The sequence below is a fragment of the Podarcis cretensis genome, assembly GCF_951804945.1.
Source record: "Podarcis cretensis genome assembly, chromosome: 5".
Lineage (NCBI taxonomy): Eukaryota > Metazoa > Chordata > Lepidosauria > Squamata > Lacertidae > Podarcis > Podarcis cretensis.
Genome location: NC_137174.1, coordinates 86111930 through 86126289, shown reverse-complemented (window position 1 = coordinate 86126289; position 14360 = coordinate 86111930). Strand labels below are relative to the sequence as shown.

Here is a 14360-nt window from a genome sequence, read left to right as displayed (position 1 = left end):
ATAGTGCTGTGCACCTCCCCAACACAATACACACTGCAAGCCCAAGATCTAGGTAGAAGGCCTTTATGTAAATGGGTTTAACCTGTTGCATATATATTTATTTTTATTTATGAAATATGTATTGCACCCTTGTCCCATGAGTGTTATTCTATTTTGTCCTCAAAACAAGCCTGTGAAGTGGTTACCCATTACTTTCCAACTATGCTGTGAAACAGATTGTATGCTACTGATCGTTGTTATGCTTAATTTTCCCTTTTGGTCAATAGTAACTATGCTGGGAATTCTACTTTCAAGAATAATGAAATGTAGTAATCTAAAACTCAGATGTAATAGTGAGAAAAACTATCTTCACTATTCTGTCAGACTGTGAATTGAATTTCAAAGGATTATTGGCCCCTTAATAAAGTGGACAGAGTGGTTATTGATTTTAATCATGGCAATTACCACCTATGGGATAGTTAATGCAAAATGAAGTTTAGAAAGCAAGGTCCTGTTTCTGCAACTGCTAACAGGTAATTTTGTTTTCATTTGCTATGTATTGTTTTGAAGAATTAATGGAAGTCACTTTAAGGATGAAAAGACTCTGGTGACAAGCCAGAACTCAGACTTGTTGGAAGATGAAGAAGCAGAAGATGAAGTAATGATGGATGAAGAAGATGAAGAAAGTGAGATAACAGGGGGGTCAGTTAAAGAACCAGCTGTAAGCAACATATGTGAAGAGGGTGACTATGAAGAAGCAAATGCTTTGGAAATGAATTGCAAGACTTCTCCTGGCAGGTAGGAGCAAGGTCAAAGCAAGATGGTAGAAAATACAGCAGAAGTCCCAATTTCTAGGACTTAATCCAGGTTCTGTATTTGCAGGTTGACCTAAATATGCCTGTTAATAATTATTTGTGGACATGGTTTGGAATAGAAAAACTATTGTGCAACTGAGCAGCTTTCTAAGGGGTGTGATCCAGATAAAGTTAGCCACACTTTATAGTTTCATTTAAATCAGTAGAACCTAATCATATGGTTAAGAATTTAATTTTTAAAAAGAACCATGCCTATTATGCCCTCAATTTTGTCCAAAATCTGTTAAAGGAAAGACCAGACAAAATATTTCAATTACTATTTTTAAAAAATCACTTATAATTTGCTTTTCAAAACCAATCAGTATGCCAATCTTTGGACGTTTCATAGGTATAAGGAAGATGAGTTTAATAAAACTGGACTTTCTGCGTTGGACCATATAAGGCACTTCACTGATAGCCTCAAAATGAGGAAAGTAGAAGAAAGCCAGTTCAGTGAAGCTGAACTGGCAGCGTTTAGCACTTCCCATCTGCCAGAAGACTTAAAGCAGCCATTGTGTCGCAAGTCCAAATCCCAGGTAAATTTTATTGTGCTTTCAGGATAAATTGTAATCTGGCTGGGAAGGGTGGGAAGAGTGATGGTGGGGATTGAAACAATAGATTGGGAGGAGCCAAAGAAGGCCAGTGCCGAGTCAATAATCCTGAGAGTAGCAGAGGAGCAGACAGTCTCATACAAATGTACACTGAAAACATAAAACACATATACCAACAGTATATGCATATGCATATGCATATACCAACAGTAAGAAACCCATCTGGAGATACCCTCAAAAGGCCACCTCAATTTGTTTGACCTTTTGTACTGATATGGTTAATACACCTCTGTTTTTCTGGCCCATGGTAGATGAGCAAGTGCTGCTGCATAAGCACCACATCCAATTAAGCTGGTGCTGAGAAAATGGTGGACAGACACTGCTTAACTACAGTTAAGAGATCAGGAGGACAGCATTGGATCACATGCACCTTCTCTTTTTCCCTTTCTTCTCTAGTACAAATATATCCAGGCATGACAGTGGTTCAACCACTAACATTAACAATGATGTTTGTTCTTTGAAACTGTTTCCAAACCCAGCTTTCCAAACCTGGCTAAGAAGATTGGACCTTGTGTTGCAACACCTGTAAATTAAGGACTTCTAAAGAAAAATAAAGATTAGTGCAAACCATAGTTAATGTTGGTGCTGATGTAATTCCTGACATTTGTTAAGATAGATGGAGGAAATATGCACCGGAGAATGGAGTACTAAGAGAAAGAGAGCGCACAATCCTGTGGTCTGTTCCGTTCCCGTAATCCTAGACAAGAGAGTTCCAATGTTTTGTCTGTACTGGCCCTATTATTCGTATTTAATGGTTGGTACAACTGAGATGGCTAGGCTGTCTAGTTGTAACCTGAAACTATACTTTTCTGGAAAGGAGTCAAGTGTGCTTACACATGCTAGTAGAAATTTTAATGTCCCCAGTAGGCCCATGAATACTGCCAATCCTCATCGGTTTTCTACTTTGCAGAGAAGGTTAACAAATTAGTTCATTTAAACTTGTTTGAGAAGATTCGGAACATGCCACAACACAGTGAAATCCATGGCGATCCTCTTAACTTACTTCCATGAAGTAAAGACCATAGTCATGTAATTAGGTTTTGAAATCACTGAATTGTTCTGTACAACACTCTTATACCAAGGTAATTAACCCCATTAGTGCAGCATTTCTCCAACTGTGGGGCATGAAGTGTTGCCAGTTTGGCCACTAGTGGCAAAATAACTGCACTTTCGCTCAACTGAGGGCCTAGCTGGAAACACACCAGTTTTTGCTGCAGGGGAGGAATAGAGAAGGCAAAATACCCTTGTCTATCCAAACATTGTTGCGGCTGTCTTTCTGACTATGTGTCATCAAATCTAATGTGCACCTTAATTTTCACAACGTAATTTGGCCAAAAAAGGTGAGCATTAGATTCGAGTAAATACGGTATATGAAGTTCTTTGGCTCTTCCCTCTGCCACATTGGGGGCCCATAAAGTAAAGTACATTCACAGATCCAAAGGGTTTAACAACAGAGGCCTAGCACAGTTTCCATTTTTTCTGTCATGAGCCTTCAGAAATCTAGTGAGAGGACTTTGTGGTACAGGGTGAATTCCAAGATGGTTCCCAGGTGGGAGCCATACTGCTGATTCCCACTGAAAGAATAGGTTCTTCCATGATAGAACTATGACTCTAAATGATATTACTGAATATCTTATTTTGACTTCTTCCTTATTCTTCTTTAACTGTAGGCCATTGCTATGATGCTTTCACTCTCCGACAAGGACTCTCTCCACTCTGCACCCCACAATTCATCCAATGTGTGGCACAGTATGGCAAGAGTTGCTGCAGAATCCAGTGCCATCCAGTCCATTAGTCATGTATGACACCGTCAAACGTAACAGGATTGGGACCAAGTCCAAACTAGCAACATGGCTCTTTGCTAGAAGACTATTTAAAAGACTGCAGAGCAGAATGCCTTAGAAATCTGATGGGTCACATTTAAAGTCAGGTGACCTTAAACTGAATGATTTGAAAGAAAGAAAGAAAACTATTTATTCTCAATCTTTTGTTTTGCACAGCGAAGGCAGCTGCTGACATTTTGAGGATCAATGCGACTTTCAAAATACATGGATCAAATAGACCTTGTTGGGGAATATGTGTCTTCCACTCCACCTGCTTGGGGAGGGACTTATGGGTTAAGACGTGTATTGTTACACACATGTTAGCACTCCTTTAAACTAAAACAGAATTGTTTTTTCCTTTTTGAGTCCCCCCCCCCCCCCCCCCGTGTAGAATGGTAATTGTAGGCAGGATTAGGAACAGTTGCTTTTCTATACAAATCCTCTTCAACTATGCTTTATGCGTTTGAAACCATTTAAGGAAGACAAAGCAGTTCCCTCGAATGTACATCTACCATTAATCTACAACCTAATCACAAGGAATATTTTGCCCCCTCCTTAACTTTTGCCTTCTGAACTGCATTGTAAAAATAAAGAACCACATGAGTCAATAATGTAAGACGTCTGTGTATATTGTAAAAAAAGAAGAAAAAAAAAACTTGGGAGAGTTCAGCAATTAAAGGAGGTGAGTCTTTCAGCATACTACATGCAAAAGACCACAGTCATCAAACATACCACTATAGTTCAGTGTTTCCCTGATCAATGTAATGACATTTTAATTTTAGACAATCATGTCACTGTTTTGTTTGTTTTATTTTGTTGGTGTTCATTTGTTGCTCTTGATTTCTTTCTTTATTGGTGTTGCGTGTACATGTAATTTATTTGTTGGCAAACAACTGTTTGTGGATTAAGAAAAAAGCACTCTTGCTAAATGTAGCACTGTTCATATGAAATTAATAGCACTGTTCCAGTTCTCTCCAACCCCACCCCACATCATTTTTCTGGGCACCCATGGACTTAAAAAAAGGAGGCGAACTGATCTGCATATGTTTGTGCAAACAGTGTTTAAAAAGGATTTCTTACATTCCTCTTTTACTATCTTTTTTTCCTTTTACTGAAACTAAATAATAAATAGAGGTGATTTAGAGATTTTTTTGTAATACAGCAAAAATGATTCAAATGTATAAAGCATTCTAATTTTTTCTTCATGAAAGCATGATTCTTCTGATTAAAAAAAGAAAAAGAAAACTGTACCCAATATTTTATGCCGGTTGTCTGCGAGCTTGTGTGATGTTACGTTCATGTTAATCCTATTTGTAAAATGAAGTGTTCCAAACTTATGTTTAAAAAAGAAAACCCCCAATAAATAAATAATGAATTGTATTCAGTTATTTTGGGGGCAGGGGCGGGAGGGGGCCAAGAATTTTGCCCTTTTGGTGAGGGACCAGATTTTATTTTCCTTTTTGTTTATTATCTCATTCTGAAATAACCAGCAAGTTGAGGTACTTTCTTTAAATGCTTTGTACAATGTAACTGTTATGCATTTCAGTACATTACTATGGGAGGATCAAATTTAAAAAAAAAATAAAGGATTACAAAATGAAGACATCATTTTCACTGGCCTTTTGTTTTGTTGGCTATAGAATGGATTTCAACAACATTTGTATGAAATTTCCCCTACTAGCAATAATGCTAACTGCACACAAACTCTGCTTTTGCAAAAGGACAAAAGCAAACCCACATCCCTGTTGGCCCTCAAAACACTCAAGTCTAGTGCTATGGATATGATTACTCTGTTTTCTCAACAATCACAAATGCTAGACATAAGATGGTTACAGCAATCACAGTAGGTTGGGGAAGAGAGAATCAAGGGCAGTCAAACATGTACAGCCTTACCAGGCCCACACTGGCATGGCAGATTGGCAGAAGCTTGGGAGGTGGCAACACTTCCCCTTGTCAGTGGTGTTAGTTGAGAGAGAGAGAGAGAGAGAGAGAGAGAGAGAGAGAGGACCACTATGCTACGGCCTGTTGGGGAATGGTCTAACCCTGGAATGCCTCCTATGCTGCTTAGGAGAGGGGATTGTAAGGCCACACCTCTTTTACCCACAGAGAGAGATCTACAAAACCTTATGGTACCTGGGATGACTGCCGGCAAAAACTGGTTTATTCTGTAAATTGTTTATATATCTAATTTTTTTTATTTCAGGTTTTGGTTACCTGGCAAAAAGTCCCCGTCTACACTAGACTAATCTAGGACTGTATAAGTGAAAGGTTACCAAACAAACAGTGAAGGCAGAGCCCTTAGGGTAAATGGGACACTGCTGCACCAACTTCAGCCTGCCCTCAGCTAGGTCCCACCTGCTTACATTTTTTACAACCCATACAGGGGATGAAGGCATTCTGCTTCTTAGTCTCAGTATTGCCTTCGTAGAACTCAATACTGAGACTGATAGTGGCAAAACTATTTGGCTCTGCCTGTCACTGGTTCTGGCTTCACCTACTCTTGGCATCCTGCCTTACTTACTACCAGCCCCAATGGACCAGCCATCAGAACAAGCAGAACATATGAGGGTAGTGTCAATGTTCTCTTTTTGTGAAAGTTAATAGCAACCCCCTGCAACACACAGAGTAAACAATTGTATTTTCTTCCTCAAGCACACCAAGGAACCATATACTCAGCATTTTGCTTCCAACAAGATTTGAGGGCGATAACCATCTCCTTTGGGATGCCCAATTATGTTGTCATCAGAAGTATAAGGCTTTGCGTATGAATATTTAAATAGTGAACAGCCATTGATTGACCTATCCTCTGTGAGTTTATCATTTTACAAAACTAACTTAGTGAGTGGCCAACACCACATTTTGTAGTAATGAATTCAACAAGTGAATTATGTATTGCAAAGAATTTCATTTGTGCTGGACCTACTGCCAAAAAAATTAATAAGATCTCTACGTCAGCATCCACAGAGCCCTTCCATAAGTGGAAAGCAGTCTGATGTGTTCATTGTGTATCTTATTTCCAATTCTGGCTGTATTGCCTCACTTTGTAGCAGACTCTCCTCTGGAAGGTACCCCAACCTTGAGAAGTAGCCAGGTGTGAGTGACTGCAGTGGGAAAAGGGCACATGGTATTCCTGGCTCTACAATTGTTTGTGGGTTATCTTCATCAACCTGAGACCATCATCAACCTGAGACCAATTCAGTACATCAACCTGAGACCATGCCAGACTCTTGAAACTGACAGGACATGTAATCAGTGGCTTTAATATACAGTCATACCTTGGGTTACAGACACTTCAGGTTGCGTTTTGTCAGGTTACGGACACTCCGAAACCCAGAAGTACCAGAATGGGTTACTTCCGGTTTCGGAGGTCACACATGCGTAGAAGCGCTAAATTGCACTTTGCTCATGTGCAGAAGTGCCAAATCACAACCCGCGTGTGCGCAGACGCGCCACTGCAGGTTGCAAACGTGCATCCCGCACGGATCACGTTCGCAACCCGAGCGTCCACTGTATTTGATGTTTTAAAGGATGCTTTGAAAGATTGTTTAAAGGGTTGAGCACCTGGAAATCTGAGTTTTGTCGCACACAGACAGTTCCTAGACAACAAAGTATTTCCTTCACAAAGAAATGGCACTCTCAGAAACCATTGGTTCTGGTCCTATCCTCCAGAGCAGGAGAAAACAAACTTGCTCCAGCCTCCATGTGAACAGCCCTTTAGATATTTGAAGATGGCTCAGTCTCCTTTTTACCAGGCTAAACATACCCAATTCCTTTAACCATCCCTCATAAGGCTCAGTTTCCAGACGCTTGGCTCCCTCCTTACATTGTTTATTTTGTTATCACCAGGTTGGGCACTGCATTGTTCTGTGAACAACCCTGGGTATAGGGCGGTATATAAATTCATACATTCATTTATTCAATCAATCAATCAATCAATCAATCAATTTCCTTTTGAGTGAAGACAGAGCCAAGGAGATGTTGAGCAGTTCTGCCTTCTCTCTGTCACCCAATAGCATTTCTTTGTCTTCTCCACACAGCAGACCCACTACCTTGTTCTTCCTTTTGCTTTGAACATAGCTGTAGAAACATTATTATTTTTAGCCTCTCTTGCAAGCCTCAGCTCATTCTGAGCTTTGCCAGCCTGACCTGCTCCCTGCAACTGTTGGATACTCGTTTATACTCCTCCCAGAGATCAAAACAACCTGCTTCTTCCTCACACCTTAAATTTGGAAACTGGCTTGTACTACCAGACTAACATTTAACTCTATGTGTGTGCCATTGCTTTCGTTTCTATTAATATTAATTAGATAGAGTTCCAGATTATGATCCCCTCTCCAAAAGTACAATATTGAAAGAACAGCTGTAGTACACAATAATTATACAATTCAGACACCCCAATCAAATGGAGCATGTGCTCTCTGCACATAGCGTCTGTTTTTAAAAGCCAAAATTCAGTTGAGCAGCTGCTTGGTGGGGACATTGAACTGAATCTTCTCCAACTTCCAAACAACTAACAGCTAAGACTGTAACTTTAAAAAAAAATGCACACAATTCATCTTCCAAATATGGATTCATGCATAGAAATCTCTGCATCCATAAACGGTGTCCCTAGCCTACTCTATCTGGAGTAAGGTAACACCAGCATGCTTATAACACCCAACTAGATTTCTCTTTTATATGGAATTCAGATGAGGTAGTGGGAGTGCTGAATTGGTGTTTGGGAGCAGCAACAGATTAGATGAAGGTCAATAAACTGAAGATCAATCCAGCTAAAATGAAGGAACATTGGTAGGTCTCCCCAGGGAGGTGATGTTCAACCTGTTTTGTAAAGGACTGCACCTGACCTGAAGGATTAGATTCTCGATATGTGACTACGCTAAGCCAGCTTTGTCACTAGAAACCCATGTGGCATTTGTAGTACATAACATTTTTCAATAACTGAGGACTGGTAGATCAGCTGTGATCCCTCCTGGACAGGGCTAACCTGGCCACAGCTATCCATGTTCTGATAATCTATAAATTAGATTGTAATAAGTCTGTCTGTGGAAAACTGCAGATTAGGCTACTAATTGTGACTAGGAGATAGGAAAATATATAATCAGTCCTGAAACCTGGGCACAGTTCAAAGTGTTGACACTCATTTTGTAAGATGTAAATGGTTTAGAATCTGGGTACTGGAACATGGACCTGCCTGAACACTGAGGTCATCTGCTAGGTGCCTCTGCCATTTGAGATTTGTGGAATGTTGTCTCCAGGGAGGATTCTGGCACCTGTGTTGTCTTTCTGATGCCAGGTAAAGAGTGTTGTATTTTCCCGGGCCTTTTAATATTGCTGAGTCTGTTTTACGTTGCATCCTCCCCGGTGTCATACTGCTGTATAGCTTTATGCTTATGTATTTGTTTTGGCTATTGTTGTTTCCTTTCCCCTGTCCTGGAAATATTTATATTGAAGAACAGCATATACAATTTTAAAAGAAAACCATAAAATATGGATGTGATAAAAACCGTGGTTCCAGGGTCTGAAAAGACTGAAGGTGATTGCAGTGGACCACACTGGAGAAAGCAGATTGCCAGGTTAAGGTATCAAGGTTTTTAAATTGTAGTGGATGTTTTGCATGATAAAACATTCTGCTTCTTGAGTAGAAACAGCCTTTTGTTTATTTCACATCAAATTCTGTGTAACTGACATGGCAAAAATTCCTTAGACTTTCCAGGCTGCTTTTAATGCAAATGAATTCAGTGAAATGAATGATCAGCAGTGAAATGCATCGCCATCCCCATGCTCCTGAAGCAGAGGGAACGGCTGGGAATGGCCATTCTGCTAAATTATCAGTAATTATGACACTGATTTTCTAAGAATGCTGAAAAATTCTTAACAGCTGTTTCTTTTGAGTCCCAGCTCTCAGTTCATTAACATATGTTCACACAAGCAGAAACTGTATTAATATCTCTGTTACTCCATGTCATTCCCCCCTCCCCAAAACTAGCACTTGAGGGCAGCTAAAGATTAGATAGCTGGCGATAGACCTGCCAGCACGCACATATGGAAATGTTCAATTTGTAATCTGATTACAGCACCAAAAAACCCCACACAAAAGCCCACTTGATACCTGTGGCAGATATATTTCATGGTTAAGTGCAGAAAATTCTCAACAGCGTGTCAAGTTTCTTATGGCCAGCCAAGTCAACTGATGGAAGTAGCTCTTTAATTCCTGGGGAACCTCTTCAAACAGGCACATGTCAGGCCCAATTTGAACTCACAGAGAGGTACACTAATTGTTGGGTGGTATGTAGCAGCATAATGCAGCCATTTGCAAAACTGTGCCCCTTGTAAAGCTTTGCATGTGAGAGATGAAGTGCCTGTCTTTGTTCTAGGGAAGGACATGGGCAACCTTCCAGCTTCTGAAATCTCTTGGCGCATGTTTTGCTTTGCCAGAGTTGGGAGGGGAGAACGACAGGGGACTGGTTTCTTCCATTACAGAGACTCATTACAGGAGGTCTGATCAGAAGATACTCCTCCAAATAACTGGAGGGTGCAGGGAGCAAACCTGTTAGACCATGGGTAGGCAAAATAAGGCCAGGGGCCCGAATCCAGCCCAATTGCCTTCTAAATCCGGGCCACGGACAGTCCGGGAGTAGAATGTGTCCTTTTATTTAAAATGTATCTCTGGGTTATTTGTGGGGCCTGCCTGGTGTTTTTACATGAGTAAAATGTGTGCTTTTATTTAAAATGCATCTCTGGGTTATTTGTGGGGCATAGGAATTCGTTCATCCCCCCCCCATATAGTCCAGCCCCGCACAACGTCTGAGGGACCCCTGCTGAAAATGTTTGCTGACCCCTGTGTTAGACTGTAGCAAGTAGTTATCCTTTGTAGGCAGTACCATTCCCAAGCAGCCGAATCTTAAGGAGCACTTTGAAGTTTAAAGAAGATTACTAAGTGGGCAGGGTGGTGGTGGTGGAAATGATAACAATAGAGTTTTATACAATTATGATTGGGGTAGAAAGAGAAATGTTTCTCGTTCTTGCAGGATCCTCTAATAAAGTTGTTGGTAGGTTCAGGAAGTGGTGATGACCATTGGTTAGTTAGTGTTTGGAAAACAATAGGAAAATTCAATCTATTCCCAATCTATGTCACTTTCACAATTGTTCATTCATAGGTCTATTCTATTCCATTTCTGCATTATAATTATAATCATCATCATCCACACAAAATGTAATCTGAACACATTTTTGAACATATTTTCCCCTGAAAACACATTTCCAAATGTATTAATTTTAAAATAAGCATTTTAAAATGTATTTTGCTCCATTTTTGGAGCCAAGAATTTGCAGCCAAAAATGTTGCAAGGCAACATTTGGAGAAGTGTGAAATCTGGAGCATAACTAGGTTCTAATCCTATATTGTCTTTTTCAAAGAACAAATTCCTCAAGCAACCTTCACACTAAGAGGCAACTTGTTGGCTGCTGGAAAGAGAATGCTAGACCAGAGATGGACCTTGGTCTGATCTCTGAAGGCAGTTTTTATGTACTTGTGATGTAGGAGTCATTGCGGATATCCAACTGAATATGAGACAACAATAGTATAATGAGCTGCCCCATTCTGTTTTGCCCAGTGAAGAGAGAACCCACTCTCTTTAAAGACATGTGTAGCCCAATAGTTGATGGGAGATAAAAGAACAGGTTTTCCTTAATAAGCACCATCCCAATGTTAAAAGTGACCTAAAGTCTGACCTATCGGCAGAATAGCCAGTGAAAGGAAGAATTAGGCAAATGCTGAGCTACATCTTCCACCTCCCTCAAACATATTCACAACCCTTACCCATGCATGCATTTATACACAGTCTCCTACACACACACACAAACCCGTGGGCACACACAAACTCTAACTTGAACACATGCAACAAATATAACTCCTCAAATCTTGGAGCTAGGGCAAGAGAGTTCTATTAGCACTGAAGGCTCTTTCCTATCCAATATGACCTTTCCATTTGCCTCTATCATTATAGGACACCCTACAATGGGGAAAGGGATGGATTCTGCAGATACAGTAGAGGCTGAGAGAAGAGCCCAAGGCTAGAATATGTAGCTAGGGTGAGATTCAAACCAGGAACCCCTCAATTTAGCTTCTTGATCACTGGCTTAAACCCAACTCAAAGAAGCAGGCATAGATAAAATGGGTTTTAAATACTTCCCAAAGCCTATTAGGTTTAGTTTTTTTGAAAATCTTGCATGCACTCTGCCTTTCCCAATATGGTGCATGCATAATTTTTTGTAAAGAGGTTACATTCATCCTGCCAGACACATTAATGCCCTAGGATTAAAAAGAAAGAGACAGAAATATATTGGACTCTACGCAAGATCAGGCCAAGCCAGGGGATGGCAGAGGGGTAAGTGAATGTGTATCAAATGGCAAAATGCCAACAGGGCTTCTTTTTTAAAATATACAGTATGCTGTACCAGTTAGGTCAAGAACAGGAAAGTTCATCCTGTCTCACGCCTCCTAGAGTCAGCACAAAGAAACACCCGCCATTGGCCTTCACATACCCTAGACTCTGGCATTTCAGATAACACTGAATTAAGCTGAAATGTACCTATTGTTTGTGTTCTGCACATGTCAGATCAGAATCTGGCCTCCTCACATCACTATTACTTTCAGGCAATAACATTTTTCACCTACCGTCTATCAGAGGAAAATATCTAAGGTCTTCACAGAACATGAGATCCAACTTTAATCCAGCTTTGCCAAAAGGGAGGAGATTAGGAAGAAAGCCAAACAAGTCTTGTTGGCTGAGAAAGAATCATCTATCAATTTCCCCACCAAAAAAGAAAAAAAAATATGAAAAAGTGCTGCCCCTCATTTTCCTGCCTACCACACAAACAGAGCTTCATAAATAAGGACATTTCAGCCTGCTTCATCATGACTTTTGAGCAGAAAGATTTATTTCAATAAATCCTCTCAAACTGTGCCTCTCGGGCCAAAGAGCCCTGTTGTCCAGATTTCTCAGAGAGGCCTACAATGCCTAGTCTCCTAAGGGTTATCAGTTATGTCATGCATTATAAATAATCCAACCAGAGCAGTGGGAAACAACATTTCTATTTAATACCAGGAGAAACAGTGGAAGTCAGCGATTGATACCAACACAATGATGGGAAAAAGTGTCCAGAGGTGCTACTCACATAATCTCATTTTACAACATCTTGAAAATTCAATAGAAAAGTGCTCAGCTAACAATACCCCAATGGCACACTTCTGATTATTGTTCCAAAATGTTCCATAAGACCCTGAACAATAAGAATGCTCTCTAAATATATCTCAGCACAAACAAATTGTTTCTCTGTTTTGATTTTTTAAATAAACTGCATATTGTTAGTCAACAATCGGTATACCCTTAAAATCTATGCATCTCAACTGCTGGTGCATATAAAGGGAAATGAGGTATTGGGTTGGGAAAAAGTTGACACAAAAGTATCATTTAAAATCATTATGGGAATCAAGTATCTATTTGCCTGCCCTGAGAAATGCTCACAGCTCTTTAGCTTTTTGCTTCTCCCCCCAAAAACATGACACTGCACTATTTGGAGTTTCAGGCAAATGTTTTTTTTTTGTGTGTGTGTGTGTGTGTGTGTGTGTTTTTTTTTTGCGTCAGGCAAATGTTGAGACAAATATATTTTTATGCACTTTTATTTTCTTTAAAATCCTGTAGTTCATATAGGAACTAAAGCACATGAATTTAATAAAGAATTAAAATGCACAGTTAAAAACAAGGATTCTGAGAGTTGATGCTTTTGAATTATGGTGCTGGAGGAGACTCTTGAGAATCCCATGGACTGCAAGAAGATCAAACGTATCCATACTTAAGGAAATCAGCCCTGAGTGCTCACTGGAAGGACAGATCGTGAAGCTGAGGCTCCAATACTTTGGCCACCTCATGAGAAGAGAAGACTCCCTGGAAAAGACCCTGATGTTGGGAAAGATGGAGGGCACAAGGAGAAGGGGACGACAGAGGACGAGATGGTTGGACAGTGTTCTCGAAGCTACAAACATGAGTCTGACCAATCTGCGGGAGGCAGTGGAAGACAGGAGTGCCTGGCGTGCTCTGGTCCATGGGGTCACGAAGAGTCGGACACGACTAAACGACTAAAAAACAACAACAATCCAAATATCCATTGTACAGCATTTATTCCTTGCTCACTAAATTGGTAAGCAGCTGAAGACTTAATAAATAATAATAATAATAATAATAATAATAATAATAATAATAATAATAATTCAATAACAATAAGAATAATGGTAAAAATAGTGGCAAAAATAGTAGTAGAATATTTTTACTCTGCTCCTCTCCCAGTCCAGATCAATAAAAGTAAGACAGCCCCTGCTCGTTATGCTTTCAATTGAAGCAAGATATGACACAAAAGGAAAATGGGTTAGAACCAAGGAGGAAAGAAAGAAACTTAAGTACCAGTTGTTAGTTAGAAGTTCTGTGTCCAGTTCTGGGCACCACAATTTAAGAAGGATATTGACAAGTTGAATGTGTGCAGAGGAGGGTGACCAAGATGTTCAAGGGTCTGGAAACATCTCTTAACAATCCTCCCTGTGCTGCAAGCTCTCTCAAGAACCTGATCTTCAGAGAGATGTGTGAGCTCAAAGGCAGACCACTGATCCAGATTTCCACAACCCTAGAATCTTCCTTACATCATTACTGAGAGGTGGGCTATATTCCAGCAGTATTAGGTGGTAGAAACCTGAAGTGCTGGAATTAACTGTATGACTTTAAACTGTAAATGGGTGGGGGATAGAATGTTTATGTTTTCTTCTTTAAAAAACAAAACTGTAGGATGTTGTTGTTGTGGTTTTGGAAAAGGATATCAATGAAAAAGTTTCTGTCCCAGTTCATTTAAAGGAACTTTTTTAAAAAATGCAATTATCTGACTGTAGACTCAACCATTCTACCAACACATTAACTTCCACTTTATTCTACTGCATGTGTCAACAAGACTTCAATAATCAGATGACACCACCGAATTCAGCAATAGAGGTTGCCCCCTCAAATCTATCATGCATTGCTCTATCTCTCTAGGATATCCTGAGGACT

The 14360-nt window shown here is 40.0% G+C and overlaps 1 protein-coding gene and 1 long non-coding RNA gene across 18 annotated transcripts in view; one reads left to right on the top strand and one right to left on the bottom strand.

The window, feature by feature from the left end:
* MECOM (MDS1 and EVI1 complex locus) overlaps positions 1-4868 on the top strand; it is a 488986-nt gene extending 484118 nt beyond the window's left edge. For all 16 annotated transcript variants that reach the window (XM_079977618.1, XM_079977622.1, XM_079977619.1 and 13 more), the window contains 3 exons: positions 550-777; positions 1183-1369; positions 3115-4868. In XM_079977618.1, coding sequence (XP_079833744.1) covers positions 550-777; positions 1183-1369; positions 3115-3249 — 550 coding nt within the window. In that variant the 3' untranslated portion in view covers positions 3250-4868. The remainder of the gene's footprint in view (positions 1-549; positions 778-1182; positions 1370-3114) is intronic.
* Positions 1-14360, bottom strand: part of LOC307217227 — a 105389-nt gene that overhangs the window by 76080 nt on the left and 14949 nt on the right. The gene's annotated exons all lie outside the window — the stretch shown is intronic.